Source organism: Cetorhinus maximus, chromosome 16 (genome assembly GCF_964194155.1).
Source record: "Cetorhinus maximus chromosome 16, sCetMax3.hap1.1, whole genome shotgun sequence".
Taxonomy (NCBI): Eukaryota; Metazoa; Chordata; class Chondrichthyes; order Lamniformes; family Cetorhinidae; genus Cetorhinus; species Cetorhinus maximus.
The window spans coordinates 87,719,718-87,745,682 of NC_135894.1; the positions used below are offsets into that span (position 1 = coordinate 87,719,718).

A 25,965-nucleotide genomic window follows, 5' to 3' on the forward strand; every position below is an offset into this window, starting at 1 on the left:
TTTTTTACTGCTGCTGTCATTTGCAGGGACCTTATTTGCTGGTGCATTATTTGCGTTCAACTTTCTGTCCCTTCCTGCCCCATTCTGATTGTCTTTATTCAAAGTGCTACATCTTCTATTGTCTCAACTTTTCCCTTTGGATTTCTAAATCTCCTTTCATCTGAACCTTCCACCCATCCCAACCTCTGTTAGTTTAATTTTCTATCCACAGCCCTAGTAATTAGCCAGACCACTCATTCCAGTCCTATTTAAGTATAGCCCATCCCATCAGAACAACTCTCTCTTTCCTGAGTATCGGTGCCCCATGAAAATTGATACCCCTTCTTCCCACCACTCTTTGAGCCCAATATCACAAAGTCCTTATTCACACAAAGACTGATCAACCCATGGAAGATACGGCAGCAGAAGCAAAAACCTTAGAATCTTTCAAAGATTAGTTGCGTACTATAATAGGGAGACTAAAGGATCTATCTGGATACCTACGCTAAGATGGTCCAAATGGACTTCATGACCCATATAATCCTGTGAAACATATCAATGTCAAATGATCAGGTTTCTGGGGCATCATGTAAGATTACTCTGACACTTAATAGTATATTTTCTTATGTTGAACAACAAATAACTTTCATTAAATCTGTCTCTTTCTGACTAGACTGATTATCAATTTCCATGGAGCAGGACATCGAGAGCTCTGTGGCCGCTCGGCAGCCAAAGCTGCCGAAACAAGTCCGAGAGGATGTCCAAAAGCAAATAACCACAGGCAATCACCCAGCCAAAAGGAGCATCCAGAGATATGTGCGAAAGGACGGAAAGTGTAACGTCCACCATGGGAATGTCAGGGAGCGGTACCGTTACCTAACTGATATCTTCACTACGTTAGTGGACTTAAAATGGAGGCTAAATCTACTCATTTTTGTCATGGTCTATACTACCACTTGGCTTTTTTTTGGAATGATCTGGTGGCTTATTGCCTACATACGAGGGGACTTGAGCCACATAGGAGACTCTTCGTGGGTGCCCTGTGTTAACAATCTCAATGGCTTTGTCTCAGCATTTCTCTTCTCCATAGAGACTGAAACCACAATTGGATATGGGTACAGATTCATCACAGACAAGTGTCCAGAAGGCATCATTTTACTCCTAGTCCAGTCCGTCCTGGGATCAATAGTCAATGCTTTCATGGTTGGTTGCATGTTTGTGAAAATATCGCAGCCCAATAAGAGGGCTGAAACACTGGTCTTCTCCACAGATGCAGTGATCTCTGTACGCGATGGGAAGTTGTGCCTAATGTTCCGAGTTGGGGACCTGAGGAATTCCCACATTGTGGAGGCTTCAATTCGTGCCAAACTAATCAAATCAAGGCAAACCAAGGAAGGAGAGTTCATCCCGCTGAATCAAACAGATATAAACGTTGGCTATGACACAGGGGATGACCGCCTGTTTTTAGTTTCACCACTAATAATCTGCCACGAGATTAATCAGCAAAGTCCTTTCTGGGAAATCTCCAAAGCCCAGTTGGCTAAGGAAGAAGTGGAGATTGTAGTGATCCTTGAGGGAATGGTGGAGGCAACAGGTAAGAAGTTTACTTCAGAAATAGTATTAATCCATTATTCTGCTCTCTTCAATTCTCCTTTGACAGAAATCAGCAGGGATTGTGTCAGTGATCAAATTCTGAAAATGGTAATAAGCAGTGAAAGATGGTCCATGGGAGGTAGGTAGGGCTTATGACACCTTCGGATCTCTCCAGTCAGCATCTTGCTATTTCTATCTCACTTCATTTTTAAAAAAATTCATTCATAGGTTGTGGGAGTTGCTGGCAAGGCCAGCATTTATTGTCTATTCCTAATTGTCCTCAAGAAGGAGGTGGCAAACCCTCCCTCCTCCACCCACATGAATACAACCGAGGCCATTTCAGAGGGCAGTTACGAGTCAATCACATTGAAGTGGGTCTGGATATCACATATAGGGGTAAGGGTAAGGATGGCAGATTTTCTGGCTTAAAGTACATTAGTGAACCAGATGTAATTTTTTTTTTTACAACAATCCAATAGTTTCAATCACCATGACACATACTAGCTTTTTACTCAAGATTTATTTAACTGAATTTACATTTCCCAGCTGCCAGGCAATCTGAGCTCATGGCTCTGAACTATTAAAATAAAAAACAAAATATTGTGAATGCTGGAGATCTGAAATAAAAAACAGAAAGTGCTGGAAAAACTCAACCGGTCTGGCAGCGTCTGTGGCGAGAGAAACAGAGTTAATGTTTCAAGTCCAACATGACTCTTCTTCAGAACTGTAGAAGAGTCATATTGGAGTCAGATCGCTCTGCTTATCTCTCTCCACGGATGATGCCAGACTGGCTGAGTTTTTCCAGCACTTCCTGTTTTTTACTCTGGAATCTTTAGTCCAGGATCACACTGAATTATTAGACCTGCAACACAACCATTGCACTGTTGTGTGCCATGTGTTTTCAGTTTCACTCCATTCACTTCCCTCCAGTTTTCAGTCTAGTGTGGCTGGTAGAGTTCTACCTCACAACTCCAGGATTTCCATGTATGTTATGCTTCACATCAGTGTGGGAATGCTCATGGTTACTCAACGTGTTGCTGTTTATGGGATTCTGCTGTATGCAAAGTCTGCTGTTCTGCCCACATAATAACAGGTCGTTTTGTGCACTTTCCTGCCATGGTGGCAGCCATTTTGTTGACTGTGCTTTATACCATTGTATTTATCTGTCCCCATTCAATTTGCATTTTGTTTTACTGTGGATCTACTCTTGGGTAGAGTCTATGGGAATCAATGAAATCAGTGAAAGCACAAAAGGGGTCAATGGAAAAGAAAATCATACATAGGGTAAAACAGGCTGCTGTTGCCCTATCCAAGCTTTCTCCGAAGACCAATTTTATCACCGTTGGCACTATAAATCACACCTCAAGTGGTTGGCAGGAGTGGATTCCAAGGGCCAAATAACTGATTCTCAGTCTGTGCCCAGAACCTGCTCCCTTTCAATCAATTGCAGCTTTGCCACAGCACAGCCAAATTTAAAAAAAATCTAGACATGTCTCGTTATGGGCGGTCAATAGGAAAAATACAGAGAATATTTAGCAAGAACATTAACATTTAAAACATAATAGGAAGTCATTCAACCCATTGTGCCAGTAGTGACTCTTTGTTGGAACAGTCAAAGTCTGACCCCACTGCCCTGGTTGCTCCCCAATTGCGTAGTTACATCCATTTGCTCCATACAGTTATTAGAAATAAGACAAGTATGCCCAAAGAAAATTTGCAGAGTACAAGTAGAGAAGAGAGGTATAATGCTCAGAGCAGATTAAAATGCACCTCCAATTGCCTGGGAAATGTACTGCATTCTGATTGGAGGCAGACATGGTGAGCAAGGAGAGAACCTGGAGAACAGAAAAGAAAGTAATTTGCAAAAACACATGGGGCACATGTATAAATCTGTTTATGGTTGAAATGCACCCCTCTCTAGCCCAAATAAACCAGTCACCCAGAAGAAATCACTGGCTTTTTGAGAAGGTCAGTTCTTGGGGACCAGTCAACTCTATTGCAATATGTTTGTAGTCAGTCAGATGAGATGCAAATGCTGTAACTTACATCTATTATTTCTGAAACCCCTTTCATCTTTTGTTTCTAACTTCAGTGGCACATTGACAGCCGGGTAAGTAGGCAAAGGAAGCGTATATATGATAGCGTGTTGAGGGAACACTGATGGAGATGTAACCTCAGTACTGAATGCGTGCAAAAGTGTTTCTCCCTTTGAGCACATGCATTCCCTTTTCCAGTCTCGGGAATTCCCCAATATTATTGTCTTCTTGTTCTTACATGTCTCTCTGAACTGCCTGAAGATCTCCCCTTTATCTCATCTCTGCTGTTCAGTGTCATCTAATACACATCGAGAATTGTACTATTTCTGTTCCTATTTTCTAAACTTCTTCCAGATGGATTTGTACTTAAGACAACTCCTAGAACACCCTTATTTTCTAGTGCTGTGATGGGATCATGTGCTAGCACTACTGTGTACCACACCCACCCCACCCCTCACCTGAAAATATTACAATCAGGAATATGAAGGTCTCATTCCTGCTCAAAATAAGCCATGCCTTTGTTATGGTTATCAAATCATCATCGTTATTAATACTTCCAACTCGCATTATGTTTTGCATATTTTGTATGTTCATATACATTCACTTCAAGCCTGACTCCATTTTTCGTGCTTGCCTCATTTAATATTTACAATGCGCTGCCTGAAAGGCTGGTGGAAGCAGATTCAACCCTTTCAGACATGATGGGCCAAATGGCCTCTATGAATATTTAATATTCCTTGTGCATTCTACAACAGTATTCTTATCACTTACAAGGCCCTTTCTCCTTTGGTAGTATCCCTCACTGTGGGATTTTCTAACCTCACCCACCACTGGGAATGTCCGCTCATGCCAAAAGTCAATGGACTTTTGACTGGTCCGTCGGTGGATGGGGCATGGTGCGAGTTAGAATCCGGGCAACAGAGTTTTGGATGAGCTGAAGTTTATTGAGGGTGGACGATGAGACGCCAGCCAGGAGAGCTCTGCAATAATACTGTAGCATCAATGCTCTAACTCACGCATTCATGCATTCTTGAAATGCAGCTTCCTTTTGGAAGTACAAGATCACTGAATTTATCCCCGAATTCTAAGATTCAAAAAGGAAACAAGGCTGCTGAGGCTTCCATCCAGATAAAAGCAAAAAACTGCGGATGCTGGAAATCCAAAACAAAAATAAAAATAAAAATACCTGGAAAAACTCAGCAGGTCTGGCAGCATCTGTGGAGAGGAACACAGTTAACGTTTCGAGTCCGTATGACTCTTCAACAGAACTAAGTAAAAATAGAAGAGAGGTGAAATATAAGCTGGTTTAAGGGGAGGTGGGACAAGTAGAGCTGGATAGAGGGAAAGTGATAGGTGGAGATAGCCAAAAGATGTCATAGACAAAAGGACAAAGAGGTGTTGAAGGTGGTGATATGTCTTCCTTCTTCCTTAACCGAGGTTTTCCACCCATGGTGGTTGACAGGGCCCTCAACCGTGTCCGGCCCATCTCCCACGCATCCACCCTCACACCTTCCTCTCCCTCCCAGAAACATGATAGGGTCCCCCTTGTCCTCACTTATCACTCCACCAGCCTCTGCATTCAAAGGATCATCCTCCGCCATTTCCGCCAACTCCAGCATGATGCCACCACCAAACACATCTTCCCTTCGCCCCCCCCGGGGGCATTCCGCAGGGATCATTCCCTCCGGGACACCCTGGTCCACTCCTCCATCACCCCCTACACCTCAACCCCCTCCCACGGCACCTTCCCATGCAACCGCAGAAGGTGCAACACTTGCCCTTTTACTTCCCCTCTCCTCACCGTCCAAGGGCCCAAACATCCCTTTCAAGTAAAGCAGCATTTCACTTGCACTTCCCTCAATTTAGTCTACTGCATTCATTGCTCCCAATGCGGTTTCCTCTACATTGGAGAGACCAAACGCAGACTGGGTGACCATTTTGCAGAACACCTTCGGTCTGTCCGCAAGCATGGCCCAGACCTCCCTGTCGCTTGCCATTTCAACACACCACCCTGCTCTCATGCCCACATGTCTGTCCTTGGCCTGCTGCATTGCTCCAGTGAAGCTCAACACAAACTGGAGGAACAGCACCTCATCTTCCGACTAGGCACTTTACAGCCTTCCGGACTGAATATTGACTTCAACAATTTTAGATCATGAACTCTCTCCTCCATCCCCACCCCCTTTCCGATCCCCCCTTTTTTTTCCAATAATTTATATAGATTTTTCTTTTCCCGCCTATTTCCATAATTTTTAAATGTATTTCCATCCATTGTTTTATCTCTACCTTTTAGCCTATTTTGATTCCTTCACCCCACGCCCACTAGGGCTATCTGTACCTTGCTTGTCCTGCTTTCTACGCTTAATTTGCACATTCCTTAGATAATATCACCACCTTCAACATCTCTTTGTCCTTTTGTCTATGACATCTTTTGGCTATCTCCACCTATCACTGGCCCTCTATCCAGCTCTACCTGTCCCACGTCCCCTTAAACCAACTTATATTTCACCTCTCTTCTATTTTTACTTAGTTCTGTTGAAGAGTCATACAGACTCGAAACGTTAACTGTGTTCCTCTCCGCAGATGCTGCCAGACCTGCTGAGTTTTTCCAGGTATTTTTATTTTTATTTTTGTTGAGGCTTTCATCCATATAGGCTAACCTCCATAGTGAGAAAATGCTTGGAAATGTTCCTTGGGATGCTATAATAAAATTTTTTAAAAGTACAGACATGGTAGGGAGCAATTCCTTTAGAATTCCTTTAGAAGTTATAACGAATGCCGGATGGCTTGGATGTTGTGTCTTCATAGTAAAAAGAGGTTTCCATAAGTAGGTTATGTTCTCTATAAATAGAACTTATGCAGAGATAGCACACACGACTTTAACAATTATCCTTTTGTAGTGATCTCATGACAAACTTGCATAAAACCTTGGTTAGACTACATGGAGTACTGTGCCCAGTTCTGGTTTCCATATTATAAAATGAATAGAGAAGCATTGGGGAAAGTGCCAAAAGGATTCCCAAGCATGACACCAGAGCTGTAAAGTTATAACTATCACGAAAGACTGAAGGCTGAGAGTCTTTTTCTGGAAAAGGGACTGACTAAAGCAAGTAAGATGTTGGGTTGTATTAACAGTAATATTCTTATTAATCCCGCATAGCAAGGTAATCCTTGCACTTCATAGATCATTGGTGCAACCACACTTAGAATACAATGTATACAGCACTGGTTGCCATGGTACAAAATTGGTATTGCAGCTATTGAAAGGATACAAAAGAAGGCAACGGAATGGTTGAGGGGATGGAGGGATTGAGTTATGATTAGTAATTATGTAAAATTGGGCTTGTTCACATTGGGAAAGAGAAGATTTGAGAAGTAGTATCATGGTTGTTTTGGATTCTAAAGAGACTAAATAATGCAGACCATGTTGAGTTGTTTCACATTGTCCAACACTGTAGAACTTGAGGAAACAGCCTGTGCTCAAAGTAGGGTCAATTCAAACTAATCCACAGAAACGCAACTATAGTGAACAAGTCTATGGAATATTCCCTTTAGGGAGACTGTGGAAGCAGTTTTGATTCATTCAAATGCAAATAAGATGGATTTCTTTCAGAAAACAATTTTTTGGGACACAATACATGGTTAGTGGGGAATTCTTGGGAGGAACAGGTGATTTTGTCTATAATTCCCAATCCTCTCCACTACAGGGGTTTTCCTTGCCTCATACCTGGATTTGTTGCAGATTAATTGAGAAGAGATTGATTGCTCTGTTTAGCCAACAACTCTTTTATTGTTGTATCATGTGACTGCCTGGATCACAGAAGGCAAACTAGATGAGCTTTGTCATTTTTGCCTATCAATTCCTACGTAGCTGTTCCAACCTCAAACAACTGTTGACTTGGTTCTTTTCTGTACAGAGGTTGTGGCACAAACAAAGAAACTCTATTGTCATAGTTTGATTGTACAACCAATTACTATTAGTAACCATTGCAATAGAAACATTGGACTTTGCCCAGATAGTTAGCTGAAGCTCATCATTAAATCAAATTTCCTTGTCTTTCTAAAATCATAGAAGATGTAATACAAAATCCCCATAATTGTTCCTCCAGACCTACTGGAATTACTTGAGAAGGTAACTAAGCTATTGGACAAATGATCAATATTGGTAATCAAAACAGAAAATGCTGGTAAAACTCAGCAGGCCTGACAGTGTCTATGGAGAGAGAAACAGAGCTAACGTTTCTAGTCCATATGACTTCTTGTTATGATCCCAGATGAGACCTCTTTCACCCTGTAACCTAAGCATTTCTTTAGGCAGTTCATACTATCTGATTTCTTTCCCTCTTTGAAGCTCTCTGTCTCTTTCTTTCCTTATCTCTTTCCTTCGTTGCTAACTTCTCTCTGGAATTCAAGTTCAAGCCATTACATTTCTCTTTTTCATATTTGAGCTTATGCTTTTCTCTATCTCTTTCTTGTTCAAGCTGCTTCATCTGCAACTGAATTCTAGCCAACTCAGGTTGTGTTCTACCTGGGTCAGGCTTTTCTTCTTCCAATCCCAGATGCAGTGCTATTACCTCAACTATTTCTGCTTTCTTAGCTCCCACTTTTAATACTAACTTCAAATTTTGCTATTAATGCTATTAACCTAATCTTGATTAATTGTTGCTAATCACTCAGGGATAAATCTTCCCTCTCCAGAAAAGACATAGCAACTGACAAAAGCAATCATGCTTTTCAATAAGTATAGTAAAATTCAGCGTGAGATCCTGTTAGCCCTAACTTTAGCAAGTTCCAGCACCTGTATCCACCTGTGGATTCAAGATCCCGCAGAGAGCTCCCAATTTTGTTATGGTCCCAGGTGAGCCCTCAATTTTGTTATGATCCCAGCTGAGACCCACAATTTTTTTAATGATCTGGTTAGGGACCAGTAACTTTTGTTGTAAAGTAGATAAAATTTGAATACCCAGGTATTTACTAAGGAAATAATCCACACAATTCCATGCTTTTAAACAAACAGAAGAAGTTTTACTCTATAAGAAACAACAAAGCAAATGGTCAATACCATCTATCTTATACTCTAACATTCAGAATAAACATGAATTAACAGACAAACTATAGTCAAACACCCACAAAGTGCACATTAAATGACAGAAGCAACCAACACAGATCCCACGAATTGGCAACCCATCCAGACATCAGTGATCACAGTGAGTCACAAAAATTCTTTTTAACCCTATCTTCCTCCTAAGGAATTTCAGCTCCCCACTTTTGAAAATTGATCCTCTGATTTCTCTCAACAGCAGATCCAATTCAGACTGCACCAATAGCTGCCTACCTCCCAGCTACTCAATATCTTCTCCCAAGAATGTATCCCACTGGATTCACAAGGCTGCACCCCAGTATCTCAACACTGGCATGATCCCAGCTCTTTAGCTGATCTGAGCAGAATACCACTGCTCCTGGGCTTTCCTGAGCCCCAATTCACAAACAGCATGGAGCTATCAACTGTTACTGGGCTTCTCTGAGCCCGTGCTATACAAAGCTAGTGACCTTCTGCTGCCATTTCAGCTCCCCCCCCCCCCCACCCCCCCGGCTTCTCTAAGCCCTAGCTACACATGGAGTGAACAACAGCACCTTAGCTGCCATATCTTCAGCCCCCAACTCCATGTCACGTTTTCGCACCACAGCCCCACAGCAGGTGCACTGCCCAATCCCTGCAGCTGTCAACAGAGTTGTAGTCCTCGGCCTCCACCCCAAAAACCCACAGAAAAATGCAACAATATAGATTTCCTCACGTATTATTACATTTGCTGATGACATGATGTAATATGGAGAGGTAATAACTAGAAAGGAGATGTATAATTGTTAGAGAACCTTTGACCATTTATTTATGTGGACTGTGATGGATCTATTTTAATATGGATGAATGTTGAAGAAATACATATGGATTGGATAGATTGGAGAAGCTGGGGTTTTTCTCTTTAGAGAAGAGAGGTTGAGAGGAGATTATATAGAAGTGCTCTAAATCGTGAGGGGTGTCGACAGAGTTGGTAGAGAAAAACAGTTTCTGTTGGTGGAAGGATTAAAATCCAGAGGACAATGATTAAGGTGAATGGCAAAAGAACCAAAGGAGACATGAGGAAAAACATTTTTTCTGCAGTGAGTGATCACAATCTGAAATGTACTAGCTGAAAGGATGGTGGAACCAAATTCAATCATAGCTTTCAATGGGGAATCAGACAAGTACCTGAAGGGAAATTAATTGCAAGGCCACAGGGAAAGGATGAAGAGGTTTTGAGATGATCGTTTGTGTTGTGGTGGTCAACTCTGTGTTAAGCATTGCCTGGTGAGGCTCAGAATCCCCATTCTGGCATGACAGTCTCTGCTGCATTTACTGCAGAGGAAGACAGTGGGCTGAGAAGATGCAGGACTCATTGGCCTCTGTTTTCTCCAGGCCATCTTCTCAGCCAGCTGACCTTTCTGTTTCCCCTTGCCTCTTCCGATGCTCCTCCAAACAGTCAGCCTCCAGAGATCACAGCCATCAGCAACTGTCTCCCAGTTGTCAGTATCAATGTCCACCATCTTCTTACGTCACTTGCAGGTGTCCTTAGAGTGGAGGTATGGACACCCTGGATGTTGTGACCCTGCAGCCAGTTCACCATACAGAGGGTCTTTGGGTAGATGGCTGTCATCCAGCTAATGATCGAGCCAGCGCAGATGTTGTTAGCTTAGTAATAATTGTACATTAATGAAATTGACACATTCCAGGACCTCTGAGTTGGTGACCTTGTCCTGCCGAGAGATGCTAAGGAAATGTCTGAGACAGCGAAGGTGGAAACTGTTCAGCCGTTTCTCTTGTCTAACATATGTTGTCCAGCTCTCACTACAGTAGAGGATGCAAGCTTGATAGATTCACAGTTTGGTGTTCTCGGTTAGGTTTCTGTTGTTCCACACCCTTACTCAGCTTGGGCATAACAGTTGCATCCTCTGCAATGCATGTGTTGATTTCAGGATCAAGTGACCGATTGCTAGTGATTGTAGGGCCTAGATATGTAAAGCTGTCAACAATCTCCAGCAGCACATTGCCAATGCTGATAGATGGTGATATGGCAACGTCCGAGGAAAGGAGACAAAAAGCAGAAAACTATAGGCCAATCAGCCTAACATCTGTCATTGGGAAAATGCTAGAGTTCATTATTAAGGACGTTTAGAAAAGCTTAACATAATCAGAGTCAACGTGGTCTTGTGAAAGGGAAATCATGTTTGACAAATTTGCTAGAGTTCTTTCAGGATATAACAACAGAGTTGATAAAGGGGAACTGGTAGATGTAGTATATTTGGATTTCCAGAAGGCATTCAATAAGGTGCCACATAAAAGGTTATTGCACAAGATAGGAGCTCACAGTACTGGGGGTAATGTATTAACATGGATTGAGGATTGGTTAACACACAAAAGGCAGAGAGTCAGGATTAATGGGTTTTTTCAGGTTGGAAAGATGTGACTAGTGGAGTGCCACAAGGATCAGTCATGGGGCCTCAATTAATTACAATCTATATTAATGACTTGGAGGAGGGGCAGAGCGTAATGTATCCAAATTTGCTGATGATACAAAAATAGGTGGGAGGGCATGTTGTGGTGAGGACATAAGGAATCTTCAAGGGGATGTTGATAGGTTGAGTGAGTGGGCAAAAACTTGGCAGATGGAGTTTAATGTAGGAAAGTGTAAGGTCATGCACTTTGGTAGAGAATCAAAAGGCAGACTATTATTTAAATGGAGAGAGACTCCAAAAAAGTGCAGCACAGAGGGATCTGGGTGTTCTTGTGCATGAAACACAAAATGTTAGCATGCAGGTGCAGCAAGTAATTAAGAAGGCAAATTGATTTTTGGCCTGTATTGCTAGGGGGTTGGAGTTTAAAAATAGGGAAGTCTTGTTACAAGTGTTGGTGAGGCTGCACCTAGAGTACTGTGTACAGTTTTGGTCCCCGTATTTAAGAAAGGATGTACTGGCATTGGAGACAATTCCAAAGGGATTCACTAGGCTGATTCCTGAGATGACTTATCAAGAAGCTAAACAGGTTAGGCCTTTATTTATTAGAGCTTAGAAGAATGAGGGGTGGTCTTATTGAAGCGTATAAGATTCTGAGAGGGCTTGACAGGGTAAATGTTGAAAAGATGTTTCCACCAGTGGGAGAATCTCAAGCTAGGGGACATAATTACAGAATAAAGGGACACTTATTTAAAACTGAAATACGAAGGAATTTCTTCTCTCTGAGGGCAGTGAATGTCTGGAATTCTCTACCCCAGAGAGTTTAGGAGGCTAGATCACTGAAAGTGTTTAAAGTGGAGGCAGATAGATTTTTGAAATATCGGGGAGTTGAGGGCTATGAGGAGCTGGCACAAAAGAGGAGTTGAGGCCTAGGGCAGTTCAGCCATGATTTAATTGAATGGCGGAGCAGACTTGAGGGGCCAAATGGCCTACTGTCGGCTCCTATTTCTTATGTTCTTATGTCCTGGACCATGACGTTTGTCTTCCTGATACTGATGATCAAACCAAACCCTTTACAGGCATGAGATTCTGTTCATTTACCGCTGAAGATGTTCCTCAGTATGGAATGCTGCATAGAGCAACTCTCTGATGGACACTTTGCACACCTTTGTCCTGGATCTCAGGCGAGCAAGGCTGAGCATCTATCCATCAGTTCTGGTCGGTAAGTAGACACCCTCTGTAGATGACCTGAAGGCATAAGACAGCAGCAAAGAGGAGAATATGCCAAAGAGTATCAGTGCCAGGTGCGGAACTCAAAGGGTTCCAATGCTGCCTCATCATGGTTGACCTTACCCATCATGTAGATGAGCTGAATTGCTCTTGAGGAGAGCTGCACAGCTTGAAAGACCAAATGCCCTCCTTTTGTTCTGTAACCATTCAAAAAACAAAAACATTCAAGAAACAGGCTGAAAGTCTGATGTTATCATTGATCATGCCTAAATCATTTGGTCAGTGTGAAGCAGTTATCAATAAAGGCACAGCATCCACTGCATATAGTGGGTCCATTGATGTTGATGTGTTTTGCCCACTATCCACATTGGATCCTTTAAAGGGATAGTGCTATTAGTGTTGATAAAGACTGTAGCAAATCACGAAGATAAAAGCAAAATATTGCGGATGCTGGAAATCTGAAATAAAAAAACGGAAAATGCTGGAAAAACTCAGCAAGTCTGGCAGCATCGGTGGAGAGAGAAACAGAGTTAAAGTTTCGAGTTTGTATGACTTCTTCAGAGTTTCAGAGCAAATCACTATTGATTTGTAACCTCACACAATTTAAGAGCAGATTAAGGGCAGAAGGTAATTACAACCTAAATGAGGTGCTATTTACAGGGTGTAGTGGAAACTGTAAACTGACACCAGCTAGAGGGGATTTTAACAAGGTGCGAGCTACTGGGTAACGACATTTTTCTGCCCAAAATTTACAGAACGTTGAACACTCAGCAGGCAGCCACTTTCTATAATGAAAATAAAAAAAAAACGTTAGCACCCTTTTGGCTGATTTCAATGATTGCCTGTTTAAACATGGGTGCTTTGGGTGGTGGGGAATGTATTGGGATAGTTCTAGAGGACATTGAGCTACAAATTACAGCATGTTTCCCAGCCAAGTTACGATTCACTTCTGGAATATGGTTTTGGTCACCATCTGTCAAGAGTACACAAATGCATTAAAAAGGGTTCAGGCTAAAATTAGCTAGAGTGATTCCAGGTTTAGAGGCACTAATTTATGAACAGAAGGGGGACAAAATTGATATTTGCTTCGGAACTGAAGACTGAATTCAGACTGAATGAGGGAACATGTTGCAGTGTTTGAAAATAGTAAATTAACTTGGTTTTACACATAAGACTATTGGATGCAAGTACAGGGTGCACAAGCCTTGGTCAAGGTTGGAGGTTAAAATAAAAAACTTTCTTAAGGGATAGAAGACACGTGGAACAGATTCCCACAGCTGGCTAATCCAGGGTCATTAACACCTTTTAAGGGGACCTAGATTGATAGCTATTGAGAAGAGGGATTGAATTTTATAGAGATATTCATGGATTCTTGGGGCAGAATCTTTAGGTTGGCGTGCAGGCGGGCGCCCGACCCGATCGGATGTGAAGTCACACAGGATGATGTCGGGCGAGCACACCGACATCATCCCGCACTCGCGTGATATTTCAGTCGTTGAGCGTGCGCAAAAGTCGGAAGCGGGCACGCCAACAATTAAGAGGCCAAGGGAATTAAAGTTGCAATTGTCTTTAATTTTACATTGCCCGTCCAACCTTACGATTGGTGGCTGGATGAATCAGCCAGGATGAATCAGTAATAACCTGCTCACTGATGCTCAGTTTGGGTTCCGCCAGGGCCACTCAACTCCTGACCTCATTGCAGCCTTGGTTCAAACATGGACAAAAAACTGAACTCCCGAGGTAAAGTGAAAGTGACTGCCCTTGACATCAAGGCCAATTTGACTGAGTGTGGCATCAAGGAGCCCTAGTAAAACTGGAGCCAATGGGAATCAGGGGGAAAGCTCTCCGCTGGTTGGAGTCATACCTAGCAGGAAGGAAGATGTTTGTGGTTGCTAGAGGTCAGTCATCTCAGCTTCAGGGCATCACTGCAGGAGTCCCTCAGGGTAGTGTCCTCGACCCAACCATCTTCAGCTGCTTCATCACCATCATTGGTCAGAAGTGGGGATGTTCGCTGATGCTTGCACAATGTTCAGCACCATTCACGACTCCTCAGATACTGAAGCAGTCCATGCCCAAATGTTGCAAGATCTGGACAATATCCAGGCTTGGGCTGACAAGTGGCAAGTAACATTAGCGCCACACAAATGTCAGGCAATGACCATCGCCAACAAGAGAGAATCCAACTATCGCCCCTTGATGTTCAATGGCATTACTATCACTGAATCTCCCACAATCAACATCCTGGGGGTTACCATTGACCAGAAACTGAACTGGGCTAGCCATATAAATACTGTGGCTACAAGAGCAGGTCAGAGGCTAGGAATCGTGCGACGAGTAAGTCACCTCCTGACTCCCCAAAGCCTGTCCACCATCTACAAGGCACGAGTCAGGACTGTGATGGAATACTCCCCACTTGTCTGGATGAATGCAGCTTCCACAACACTCAAGAAGCTTGACACCGTCCAGAACAAAGCAGCCCGCTTGTTTGGCACTACATCCACAAACATTCACTCCCTCCACCACCAACACACAGTAACAGCAGTGTGTACCATCTACAAGATGCACTGCAGAAATTCACCAAGGCTCCTTAGACAGCACCTTCCAAACCCATGACCACTACCATCTAGAAGGACAAGGGCAGCAGATAGATGGGAACACCACCACCTGGAAGTTCCCTTTAAGTCACTCGCCATCCTGACTTGAAATATATCACCGTTCCTTCACTGGCGCTGGGTCAAAATCCTGGAACTCCCTTCCTAACAGCACTGTGGGTGTACTTACACCACATGGACTCCAGCGGTTCAAGAAGGCAGCTCACCACCACCTTCTCAAGGGTAACTAGGGATGGGCAATAAATGCTGGCCCAGCCAACGAAGCCCACATCCCATGAATGAATAAAAACAACAAAATGTCCTCAAGAATTGACAGTGAAAGGAGACGTTTATCTCATCTGCATGAATTTGAACACAGGACTCAAGGATGAAAGGGCAAAAAGGGACATCCTAGGCGTCATCCAGTCTCCAGTCACTTTTACTTAGAAGCTCAAAGCTATTTGCATGCACAAAACGAACATAACTGACAATAGTGCAAATGAAAGGTTGTCATCAAAGTTTATTATAGTTACAACAAACTGTCAGACAGTAGCAGTGAAAAATATTAATAACGCCATGTAGCAAATAGTCTGTAGCTTGTCATAGGCTCCAGTAAATCACTTCATGATAATAAACTTGTTTCAACATCAGTGAGCGGATATGAACCACTTAAAGTCTGATAAGGTTGAGAGCAGATTGATGAATTGCCAATTGGCAGCAATAAGCCACAGAAAACCAGTGCCAATGTTTTATGTGCCGTCACTCCTGCCTCTAGATCTGTAGCATGATTTTGGGATCTAAGCACTCAATAACACCCATGGCTGAAAATCAGACAGAAAAAGTCTGGTTTTCCAACCTTCACTGGTGGGGCCTGAATGGTCAGGGGTACTGTGAAGACACAAGAAAGGCATTGGGAGAATGTCAAAGCCATAGTTCAACTGTTTGCTTCCGAGTCATCTATCCTCATACATACTACAGTCCCCATAACATATAATGGATGCACTCATGCTAATGCAATTTGCCCACTATACGCAGCAGCTAATAAATCCATCTAAATTGGTTCAAGACGTAGAAGAGGTTCCATAGAACTATTTAGAATTTCCAAAACAGAGACTGGCCAGTCTGCCCAACTGGTTATTGCAGGTGTTTACGTTCAATGCGGGCTTCCTCTCATCCCACTTCTTTTAACCCTATCTGCATCTAATCCTATCTCCCTGTTGTGCTTATTGAAATGCATTTATGGTAATTGCCTCAACTATTCCTGGTGGTAGCGAATTCCACATTCTCACCATTCTTTGGGTTTAGGGGTTCTTCTGAATTCTCTATTGAACTTATTAATGACTATCTTATATTTATAGCCTTAGTTTTGATCACCACAACAAGTGGAATCATTTTCTCCACTTCTATCCTGTCAAACCCTTCTATTGTTTTAAAAGCCTCTATCAGGAAACCTCTTCAGTCTTCTCTTTCCCAGAGAAAAAGAGCCCAGTCTGTTCAGCCCTTCCTGGTCGTTATAACTTCTCAGTCCTAGTTTCCTGATTCATCTGATCGCACATTAAATGTATCAACTGATTGAAACTGCCTCAGGTAGTTGGTAACAGTTAACAGTGCAAACAACTGATGGGGTCTTCAAGCAGCTTCAATCAGCTATGTGCACTGTGGGAAGTAGTCAGAAAGTGGAGACTTCAGGCAGCTTCAATCAATCAGCCGATACATTTAACGCAAGATCAGATCAACTTCTGCTCCAATCTCTTGGTTCTATTTATGTCCTTTATTGCACTTTTCATGTTGCAAAGTGAGATGTTAATTGGCCATAAACAGCACGCTTAGTATGGTATAAGCAACACCTATATAATTGATGCCTATGGTGATGGCAAATAGCTGGCACCATTTGCCCGGTGCAGTATGGCTGACTGGGACAAGCAAGGAGCATCTACGTGGTGGGGACTGTATAAGCTTTGCATTCCATAACTTGTGGTGCAATTTGTTTATAATCTAGTTCCTCTCTCCTGGTATAGTTACCAGAGAAAATCAAGGGGTATGGCATATGGTGAAAGAAAGAAAACTGGATTAGTAATTGGTTAAAGGGGAGAAAACAATGAGTAGGCATTAAGGTTTTCAGAGTGACTGGAATTGGGTGATGGTGCCCAACATAGTTTCATTCTGGGGCCACTGTTAGAACTCAGATAGCCAGACAGTGGAATGACAGAACACTGGAACCTAATCTTTATACACTTAAAAGCTTTTACTTACAAAGACAGACATTGTGATCAGATGTACACTAAGTGACTTAACATAGCAAACCCTAAGGAGTGCTGTCTTAGTATTTCAAAAACATTCACTTCTTACAGGCTAACGCAGCTAACTAAATTTATTTACAATTAAATAATTTACAGAAATAAACTCATCTAGCACTTTTGAGTATTATTCAGTACAATCTTTTACATATAGTCTTCCAACTATCATTTAACCATCATACTCTTGGCCCTGAATTTTGCATCTGTTGGGCATGCATGATCGGAAGGCCTGGAAGCGGACATGAAATCCGCTCCCGGCTGACATTGGGGAAGAAACGCGATCTCAAGCTGCATGATCAATTTAAGCACCACCCAGCATGAAACGCAGCATTTGTTTGGAGAAGCACTCCTGGTGAGGGTGAGAACGTGTTGGGTAACGGGTCCAATGGGGACCCAGCGGGGGATTTAAAAACAGCAGAGGCAGCTCCCTGAACGCTGCCAGGGGACACATAGGGAGCTGTGCTGCCAAAACTGTTAAAGCTTGGGATAAAGTTATGGCATCTGCACCAGCTGGGCATGCCAGGAGGGAGGGCAGTGCAGGTGGGCACTCTGCCCCCCCCACCCCCCCCCCCCCCCCCCGCCCGTTCTCTCTTGAATGCTCACGCATTCTGGCCGAGGAAGTAAGTGCCAGGTGTGAAGTCCAAATGCCAAGATGGCAAGAGGAGGCCACGGCACCTCACCGAGAAGGTGTGGACAGAGGTGGGGGCCCAGGTCAGCGGGCATGACGTGGTGCGCCACACCTGAATATGGTGCTGCAAAAGGTATAATGATCTTCTTCTCTCTGCAAGGGTGAGTACTGAGTTGGCATGGAATTGTGTATAGATATGCTAAGGAGTGGCTGTTCATCATGGCACTCAGGGGTGTAAGAGTCTGTGTGCCAAATGACACTGAAACCTGTTCAGGCCAAGGCTGGCAGATCTGACCGTTTGCATAGAAGGGTGAGGTGTGCTAAATTAATGTGCAACTCAACCTGGTTCTCAGGGTGGGTGGGCCAAGCTGGAATGGTGCTGCAGGTAGAGGTTGGATTAATGAATTCTCTTCTGCCCGTTCAGGAGAAGAGAAGCCTTAACACTGTTGAGCGAACACGAACAGGTGGTGGGACAGCCAACCTCCTCATCATGATCAAGTATGAGATGGACACCCTGGAGGTTGAGTGCCATTGTGGAGCAAGGTCCACAGGTCGTGGAAAGGCAGGGTCCAGAGGAAGGTAAGAGTCCAGTGGACAGGTGCAAGACTGGCAGAGAGTGCAATAAATCTAGGGTCATCTCATCTCAAATGAGAGTTTCTAAGGAAGAGTCACAATTGATTGTCCAATCACAATGTCTCCATGAGGCAGTTGTCCATGGGGTCAGCAGCCCATCTTGCATGCACATTGACTACATGATGATTGAATGTACTGATATATCGTCTTCCTCCCTCAGATCATCCATCCTCAAGAGGCTGCCAAGACCCCGACAACCCCCCCTTTAACACCGGAGGAGGACCCCCAGCCAGATCCACCCGTGTCACATCCTCTCTCGGAACCAGGCACCAGCGCAGACACATGCACAGCGATGGGCATTAGTTTGTCAGCTCAGATGCACTGCGGGGAGGGCACTGCACACTCGTAAGGAGCTGGCGGGGGCAGAGAGTACCCAAGGCTTCAGAGGTCTGCTAGAGACCAGGATCATACTGAGTCCAAGGCAGATGATGAGCCTCTGGAGTTGTCCATCAGGCAGCAGAAGTTGGATGTCCAGCAGGATGCATGGGAAAATCTGGCGGAGATCCCCGAGGGTCTGTGTCCCATGGTCTCTGTCATGGAGGAGTCCATGCGGAGCGGGAACACTATGTTGACCGTGAGGTCCGAGCACACGGCCTCCACAATTGAGTGAGTGGCAACTCTCATGAAAAAGCAGCTCCAGAAACAGAATCAGGGGTTTCTGGTGTTGCAGTCAGACCTGCAAGCCCCCACCATCACACACATTGTCTTTTTTCATTCATTCATGGGATGTGGGCTTCACTAACTGGGCCAGCATTTATTGCCCAGCCTGAGTTGCCCTTGAGAAGGTGGTGGTGAGCTGCCTTCTTGAACCACTGCAGTCCATGTCCTGTAGGTACACTCACATTGCTGTTAGGAAGGGAGTTCCAGGATTTTGACCCAGTGACAGTGAAGGAACGGCGATATAGTTCCAAGTCACTCACCATCCTGACTTGGAGGGGAACTTCCAGGTGGTGGTGTTCCCATCTATCTGCTGCCTTTGTCCTTCTAGATGGTAGTGGTCGTGGGCTTGGAAGGTGCTGTTGAAGGAGCCTTGATGAATCCCTGCAGTGCATCTTGTAGATGGTGCACACTGCTGCTACTGTGCATTGGTGGTGGAGGGAGTGAATGTTTGTGGATGTGGTGCCAATCAAGTGGGCTTCTTTGTCCTGGATGGTGTCCAGCTTCTTGAGTGTTGTGGAAGCTGCACTCATCCAGGCAAGTGGAGAGTATTCCACTACATTCCTGACTTGTGCCTTGTAGTTGGTGGACAGGCTTTGGGGAGTCAAGAAGTGAGTTACTCGTCACAGGATTCCTAGCCTCTGACCTGCTCTTGTAGCCACAGTACTTATATGGCTGGTTGAGTTCAGTTTCTGGTCAATGGTAAGAGATGTGAGAGATGGATGAGGCACCTGGTGTCTCTGCTGGGTGCCCATCCATCAATGGTGAGCAAGGAGGTTCAAACTGAGTTGCTTGTCATCTCACTGGGCTCCTCTCAGGCCGCTCTGGATGACGGCAGCAGCTCCTCTGCCTCTCTGCCAGTGCCTATGCCATCTGAAGCCACGATGACTGAGGAGTGCCCTGCCGTGGTGCTGGCCGCACCCTCCCAGATGGCATCTGTACAGGCCCCACCGGCCAGAAGATGACCGCCAAGGTCATCAGGGCCGACACAACAGCAGAGTCAGCAGGCTGCCTCCAATGTTGCTGCCAGTGAGGCAGAGTGGGGGGGCACTAAGACAAACCCATGCAAATGGTAGCTTAAGGCACCATGAGGACAAGGGGGGGGTGGTGTTTCATGGGTGAGATTATTTAATTTGAGCAGTGTTAGATGTTTGTTTTGTGGCTACGTCAACAAGAGATAAATATTAATTTTATGTCAACATCATCAAGACATAAATATTTATTTTCTTTTCATGGCCTGAGTGTGCTTCATTTTTCCATTGGTCTAGGGCACAACAGTGGCTTGTGATAGACAGGAAGGGCTGCAAATTATATTACAGAGGTTATGAATCGACACTGGGGCCATAGGATGGCCTCATCAGGAATGTTTTGTATATTTTTATTTTCATCACTTTTTTAAGGCCCAAGTTTCAAGTCATGCCTCGGATGCCTAGCTGAACGTGCAGAGAATCAAGGCCTTCTTGGTGTCCCTGCCTCCCTGAAGTTTCATCATATCAGCCTCCACATCCTCACCCTGTGCCTACCCCGGCTCCTCTTCAGAACCATCACTCGAGTCATCCTCAGCAGCCTGTGGAGCTGCCTCATTGTCTTTGTCCTTCAATGGGTCCCCCCTTGACAGAACCAGATTGCGCAGAGCGCAGCAGACAATGACTATAAGCGACACGCGCTCTAGAGGGTATTGCAGAGCTCCCCCTGATCAGTTCAAGCATCTGAAACTCTTCTTCAGCAGCCCAATGGTCCTCTCAACCACCTCCCTTGTGCAGGCATGACTTCTGTTGTACCTCTCTTCTGCTTCGGTCCTTGGGGGCCAGTGGTGTCATGAGCCACCTTTTCAAGGGATGGCCTTTGTCACCCAGGAGACAACCATCCAACTGAATCACAGAATCACACAGTGCAGAAGAGGCCCTTCGGCCCATCGAGCCTGCACCAACACGTGAGAAACACCCGACCTACCTACCTAATCCCATTTACCAGCACTTGGCCCATAGCCTTGAGCTGGAGCCATGAACATCCTTGGCAGTTGGGAGTATCACAGGATGTAGGCACCACAGGAGCTTCTAGGGAATCTTGCACAGACTTTCAGAATCTGTGTACTGAGATCACAAACTATCTGAACTCTAATTGAGTGAAACATCTTTTTGTTCACAAAGGCACCTGGCTCACCCACTGGTGCCTTGATGGCCACATCTATGGCACGGGGATACAGGGGAACCCAGCAATTGCCGTGAAGCCTCTGGGTCACTCAGCCTGGCTGGCTTTGTCCATCCAGAAATGAATGAAGGTCATGACCTGTCTGAAGAGAGAATCAGTGACCAGCTTGATGCAGCTGTGGGCAGCAGGTTGGGACGCGCCACATAGACCCCCCAGTGACTCCTGGAAGGAGCCAGAGGTGAAAAGGTTGAGGGCTACTGTAACCTTTAGAGCCACAGGGATATGGTGGCCACCTACACAGTTAGAGGCAATGTCTGACCCAATCATCTGACATATGGAGGTTACAGTTTGCTGAGAGAGGCGGAGCCTCCTTCAGCATTGTACCTCAGACATGTTGAGGTAGCTGGAGCGCTGCCTGTAGACTCTAGGTGCTGTCTTCTGTGGACCTTTCCACCTTGCACTTCCTTCGGGCCCAGCACCCTCCCTGGCTGCAGCTCTCTTCCCACTGGTCGCTCTCTGGGATGCTGCCTGCGGACACCTGGTCTTCTCTCCCTTCTGACCCTCTCACCTTCTTCAGAGGAGTTCCTACTAGTTAAGTATACAATCCCCATTTGCAGAAACGCAGATGGCACTATCTCATGCACTGAAGAGTGCACTCGGCAGAAAGCCTCCGAGAAAATTTGTAAGCCAAACAGTCCTGATAAAAAGCTAGAAATTCAAAAAGTCCACCAAAAAACACTGAAAATGCTATGAACTATCAGGAATCAACAAACAGCAAACTCTCACCCAAACTCCTGACTACTAACATTGCCAAGGTGCTGGATGACTATTATCACACCCTGGGTGGAGAAACCAATAAAAATGGGACGGCCACCTACCTGGGTTGCCCATGAGGCAACCGCTAAATCGCACGGGCAACATAAAATCGCAAACATTTGAGTATTAAAGTGGCTTAATTGCTAGATTAATTGTCGGCAGGCATGCTTCTGACTTCCGTGCGTGCCCGCTGACTGTAATATCGGAAGATGTCCTCATGATGTCATGGCGCCCACCTGATATAATTTCGTAATCGCCCCGGTCGGCCGCATGTCCGAACCCAGAACATAAAATTCTGCCCTAGATATCATAGTATAGGAAATATTTTTTTAAATGAATCATTTATGTTGGGTTCTTCTGAACTTGAGGAGGAACCAGAATTTCAACCAGCTGCCAACTCAATAATAAAAAAAAAGTTTATTTGACCTTGGACCTAGTTACTGCAGTTAGACGTAATGGCCTTAAAAGGATACAGCTTAGCAACAGAATAATACAATTCTTTATATAATGCTTCTATCCTTACAAAACAGCATATCCCACTACTTACCATATCGAATGCCTGGGAAACTATGCTAGTAACGTACAGATCTAGAAACAGCCTAAAAAGGCCTAACTTATCCTTTCTTCTTAAAGAAAACAGTGCCAAGTGCTTTAGACAAGCATCACTTCATTAATATTTCCCTTTGTGAGACTACATAATGCAGGCTTCGTGCACCATGTTTCCTCCTGAGCCACAGCTACCACGTTTTAAGGATACTTTGAATTGCTCATCAGGCTTTATTCAAAGAAGTAGCATTGTAACAATATCGTTATCCTGAGACAAAAGCATAAATTCTCATATTTCCCCAAGAATACTATAGGGAGTAGATGCTGAAATGAGGTGCTCTTAAAATACAATAGTCTGACAGACATACCGTTGCATTGTAAAAATGTGGTGGCAGAAATTGATGTGCATTGCTTCTCTTCATGGTACTTATACTGGGTGCAACCCATACCAATTTTGCATTGGCATAGCCTGTGCCCGATCACACAGGTGAGTCCTATTGCCCCACAGCCAAGTTCATTAGGGCTGTTTCTCAGGCATTCTGGGTGGATGCCTAAAACAGGCTTTAGATCATTGAATGTGTAAATTAATGGCCAGTTAAAAGGCTGCTTTTCAAATCTGTCAGTAATGAATGCCATTTCCCCCCCCTCCTCTCCACACCTCCTTCCCTTACTCCAGTATCCCTCCTCTCCTCATCCCCTCCTCCCTGCTGTCCTCCACCCTCCCTCGCTCTTTTCCCTCCTCTTCTTTGCCTTTTCACCGTCCTCCCTCTCCCCACTCCTTACCCTCCCAGTGCCTCCTCCTTGCAACCTCCATCCCTACCCCTCCTCTCTCCCTCCCCTCCTCCAGCCCCCTCCCTTACAGGGTAACCTAGGGGCTAATAAGAGTGAGGAAATGAAGGTAATTAATATCAACAGAGAATACTGGAGAAACTCAAGGGACTAAAATCCAACAAATCCCCAAGATCCGATGGCCTACATTCTAAAAGAGTTAGCTGTAGACATAGTGGATATGCACTGGCTATGATTTTCCAAAATTCCCTAGATTCTGGAAAGGACCCAGAAGACAAATGCATCACCACTATTCAAGATAGGAGGGAGAGAGAAACCAGGGAATTATAGGCCAGTTAGCTTGACATCAATCATCAAGAAAGCTAAGGAAATCTTAGCAATGCACTTAGAAAATCATAGTATGATTGGAACAAGTCAACCAAGGGGAAATGTTGTTTGACAAATTTATTATTAAGCGGCACTTACACAGCAATAACCTGCTCGCTGACACTCAGTTTGGGTTCCGCCAGGGCCACTCATCTACTGACCTCATTACAGTCTCAGTCCAAACATGGAAAAAATAGCTGAACTCAAGAAGTGAGGTGAGAGTGACTGCCAGTGACATCAAGGCAGCATTTGACCAAGTGTGCATCAAGGAGCCCGAACAATTCTGAAGTTAATGGGAAAGGGGGAAACCTCTCCACTGTTTGAAGTCATATCTAGCACAAAGGAAGATGGTTGTGGTTGTTGGAAATCCCAGGACATCACTGTGGGTGTTATGACCGATTCTGTTGGTACAGCTGAGTTATTTAAAAATCCCAGAGGGAAACTTTAAACAACTGTCATAACCTATAATTTTTAAGTGTTATGTTTGAGATACGATTCTAAATTCAGGAATCAGGCCACCAGTTCTCGAGGTTTTACATTCAACTAAATGAAACATTTTATTAATTTACACAGGTTAAAATATATATGTACACATGGCTACAAATTACTACCATCATACCTTTTAACAAATTCCCAAACTACTCTCCTTTAAGGCAACACGCAACCCATTAACTTAACCAAACACCAGGCAAAGCATTTTCACCTTATGAATTCAAAATGAGGTTCTTTTTACTTTGGTTCTTCTGGAGGTGGAGGCTTACAGCTGCCATTGATCTCACATTGCCTCTGCCCTGCACACACAACACTGAAGTTATAACTATCACTGTCTATTGAATATGAATTCTCATTGTATTACCAGCCTCTTCTAACAATAAAACCCCTTTCATAGCACCAATTTTATTAGTAATATAAATATATTGCTTGGTATCTGCCACCTAGGTGTCAGTTTTCACCCCACCTCTTGAATGCTTTATTCAAAAAATGCAAATACACTATCTCTCTTACATATCAAAACTAGTACAAATCAAAGCACCCAGAGACTAGCTGACTTTAATCCAATTAAGACAGATCCACAGACTAAACCTCTAATTTAAAAGAAAAATATTTTCCAGGAATATTATATACATTAATAGCTTCATGACATCCTCCTCCTTATCAGAAAATGAACCATCATAATTCTAAAAGACAGCTTCATTTTAATAACCCATCTCACACTATCTCCTATACTTATTACACTATTACATTACCAGGTGCATGCATTAACACAACAATATACAGAAGTCCTTGGTATCAACAGATACAGCTCCAGTTCATTGTCCAGGTATTTTATTAAATGTTCCATTTTCCTTTAAGCTTCAAACGCTTGATGATGCATCTGTGAATGGATTTTCTCTTCCGGCAATATGTATAGGTAGATTAAATGGTTATAATAATAGACTCCATCTGAATAGCCTTACACTTTTGTCTCGAAATTTGTCCAAAAACCTCAAAGGATTATGGTCAGTATAAACAATTGTTTCTGATGAATTGTTTGCAACATAAATTTCAAAATGCTGCAATGCTAGCACCAAACTCAAAGTTTCTTTTTCAATCATTGAATACCTTCTCTGTTGTACATTCAGCTTCTGTGAAAAATACCCTATCGGTTTTTCAATTCCAGTGACATCATCTTGTAACAGCACAGCCTCAATGCCTATATCATTTGCGTCAATGGCCAACTTGAATTGCTTGGCAAAATTGGATACTGCCAACACTGGTGTCATAGTTAATACAGTTTTCAAACTATCGAATGACTTCTGACACTCCAGTGTCCATCCAAACTCCTTGTTCTTTTTTAATAGTTCAGTCAGTGGAGCAACCACTTGGCTAAAATTTGGTACAAATTTCCGGTAAAAACCCACTCATGCCCAGAAACCTCAAAACTTCTCATTTTGTTGTAGGCACTGGGAAATCCACAATAGCCTTGACTTTCACATCTCTAGGAGCCACCTTACCATGTCCAATGATATGGCCTATATACGTAACTTATGCTTTAGCAAATTCGCTTTTAGCCAAGTTCATCACCAAATTAGCTTCTTGTAGTCGAGTAAATAATTCTTCTAGATGCTGTAAGTGCTCCTCTCGCGCCTAACTGAAAATAATTAGATCATCAATATAAACTGTAC

The 25,965-nt window shown here is 43.8% G+C and overlaps 1 protein-coding gene across 1 annotated transcript in view; it reads left to right on the forward strand.

Annotated features, from left to right (window-relative positions):
• The first annotated feature begins 669 nt into the window (after window positions 1-669).
• Window positions 670-25,965, forward strand: part of kcnj6 (potassium inwardly rectifying channel subfamily J member 6) — a 47,322-nt gene continuing 22,026 nt past the window's right edge. The window contains exon 1 of the mRNA XM_078560295.1: window positions 670-1,573. Within this exon, the coding sequence (XP_078416421.1) occupies window positions 670-1,573 (904 nt within the window). The remainder of the gene's footprint in view (window positions 1,574-25,965) is intronic.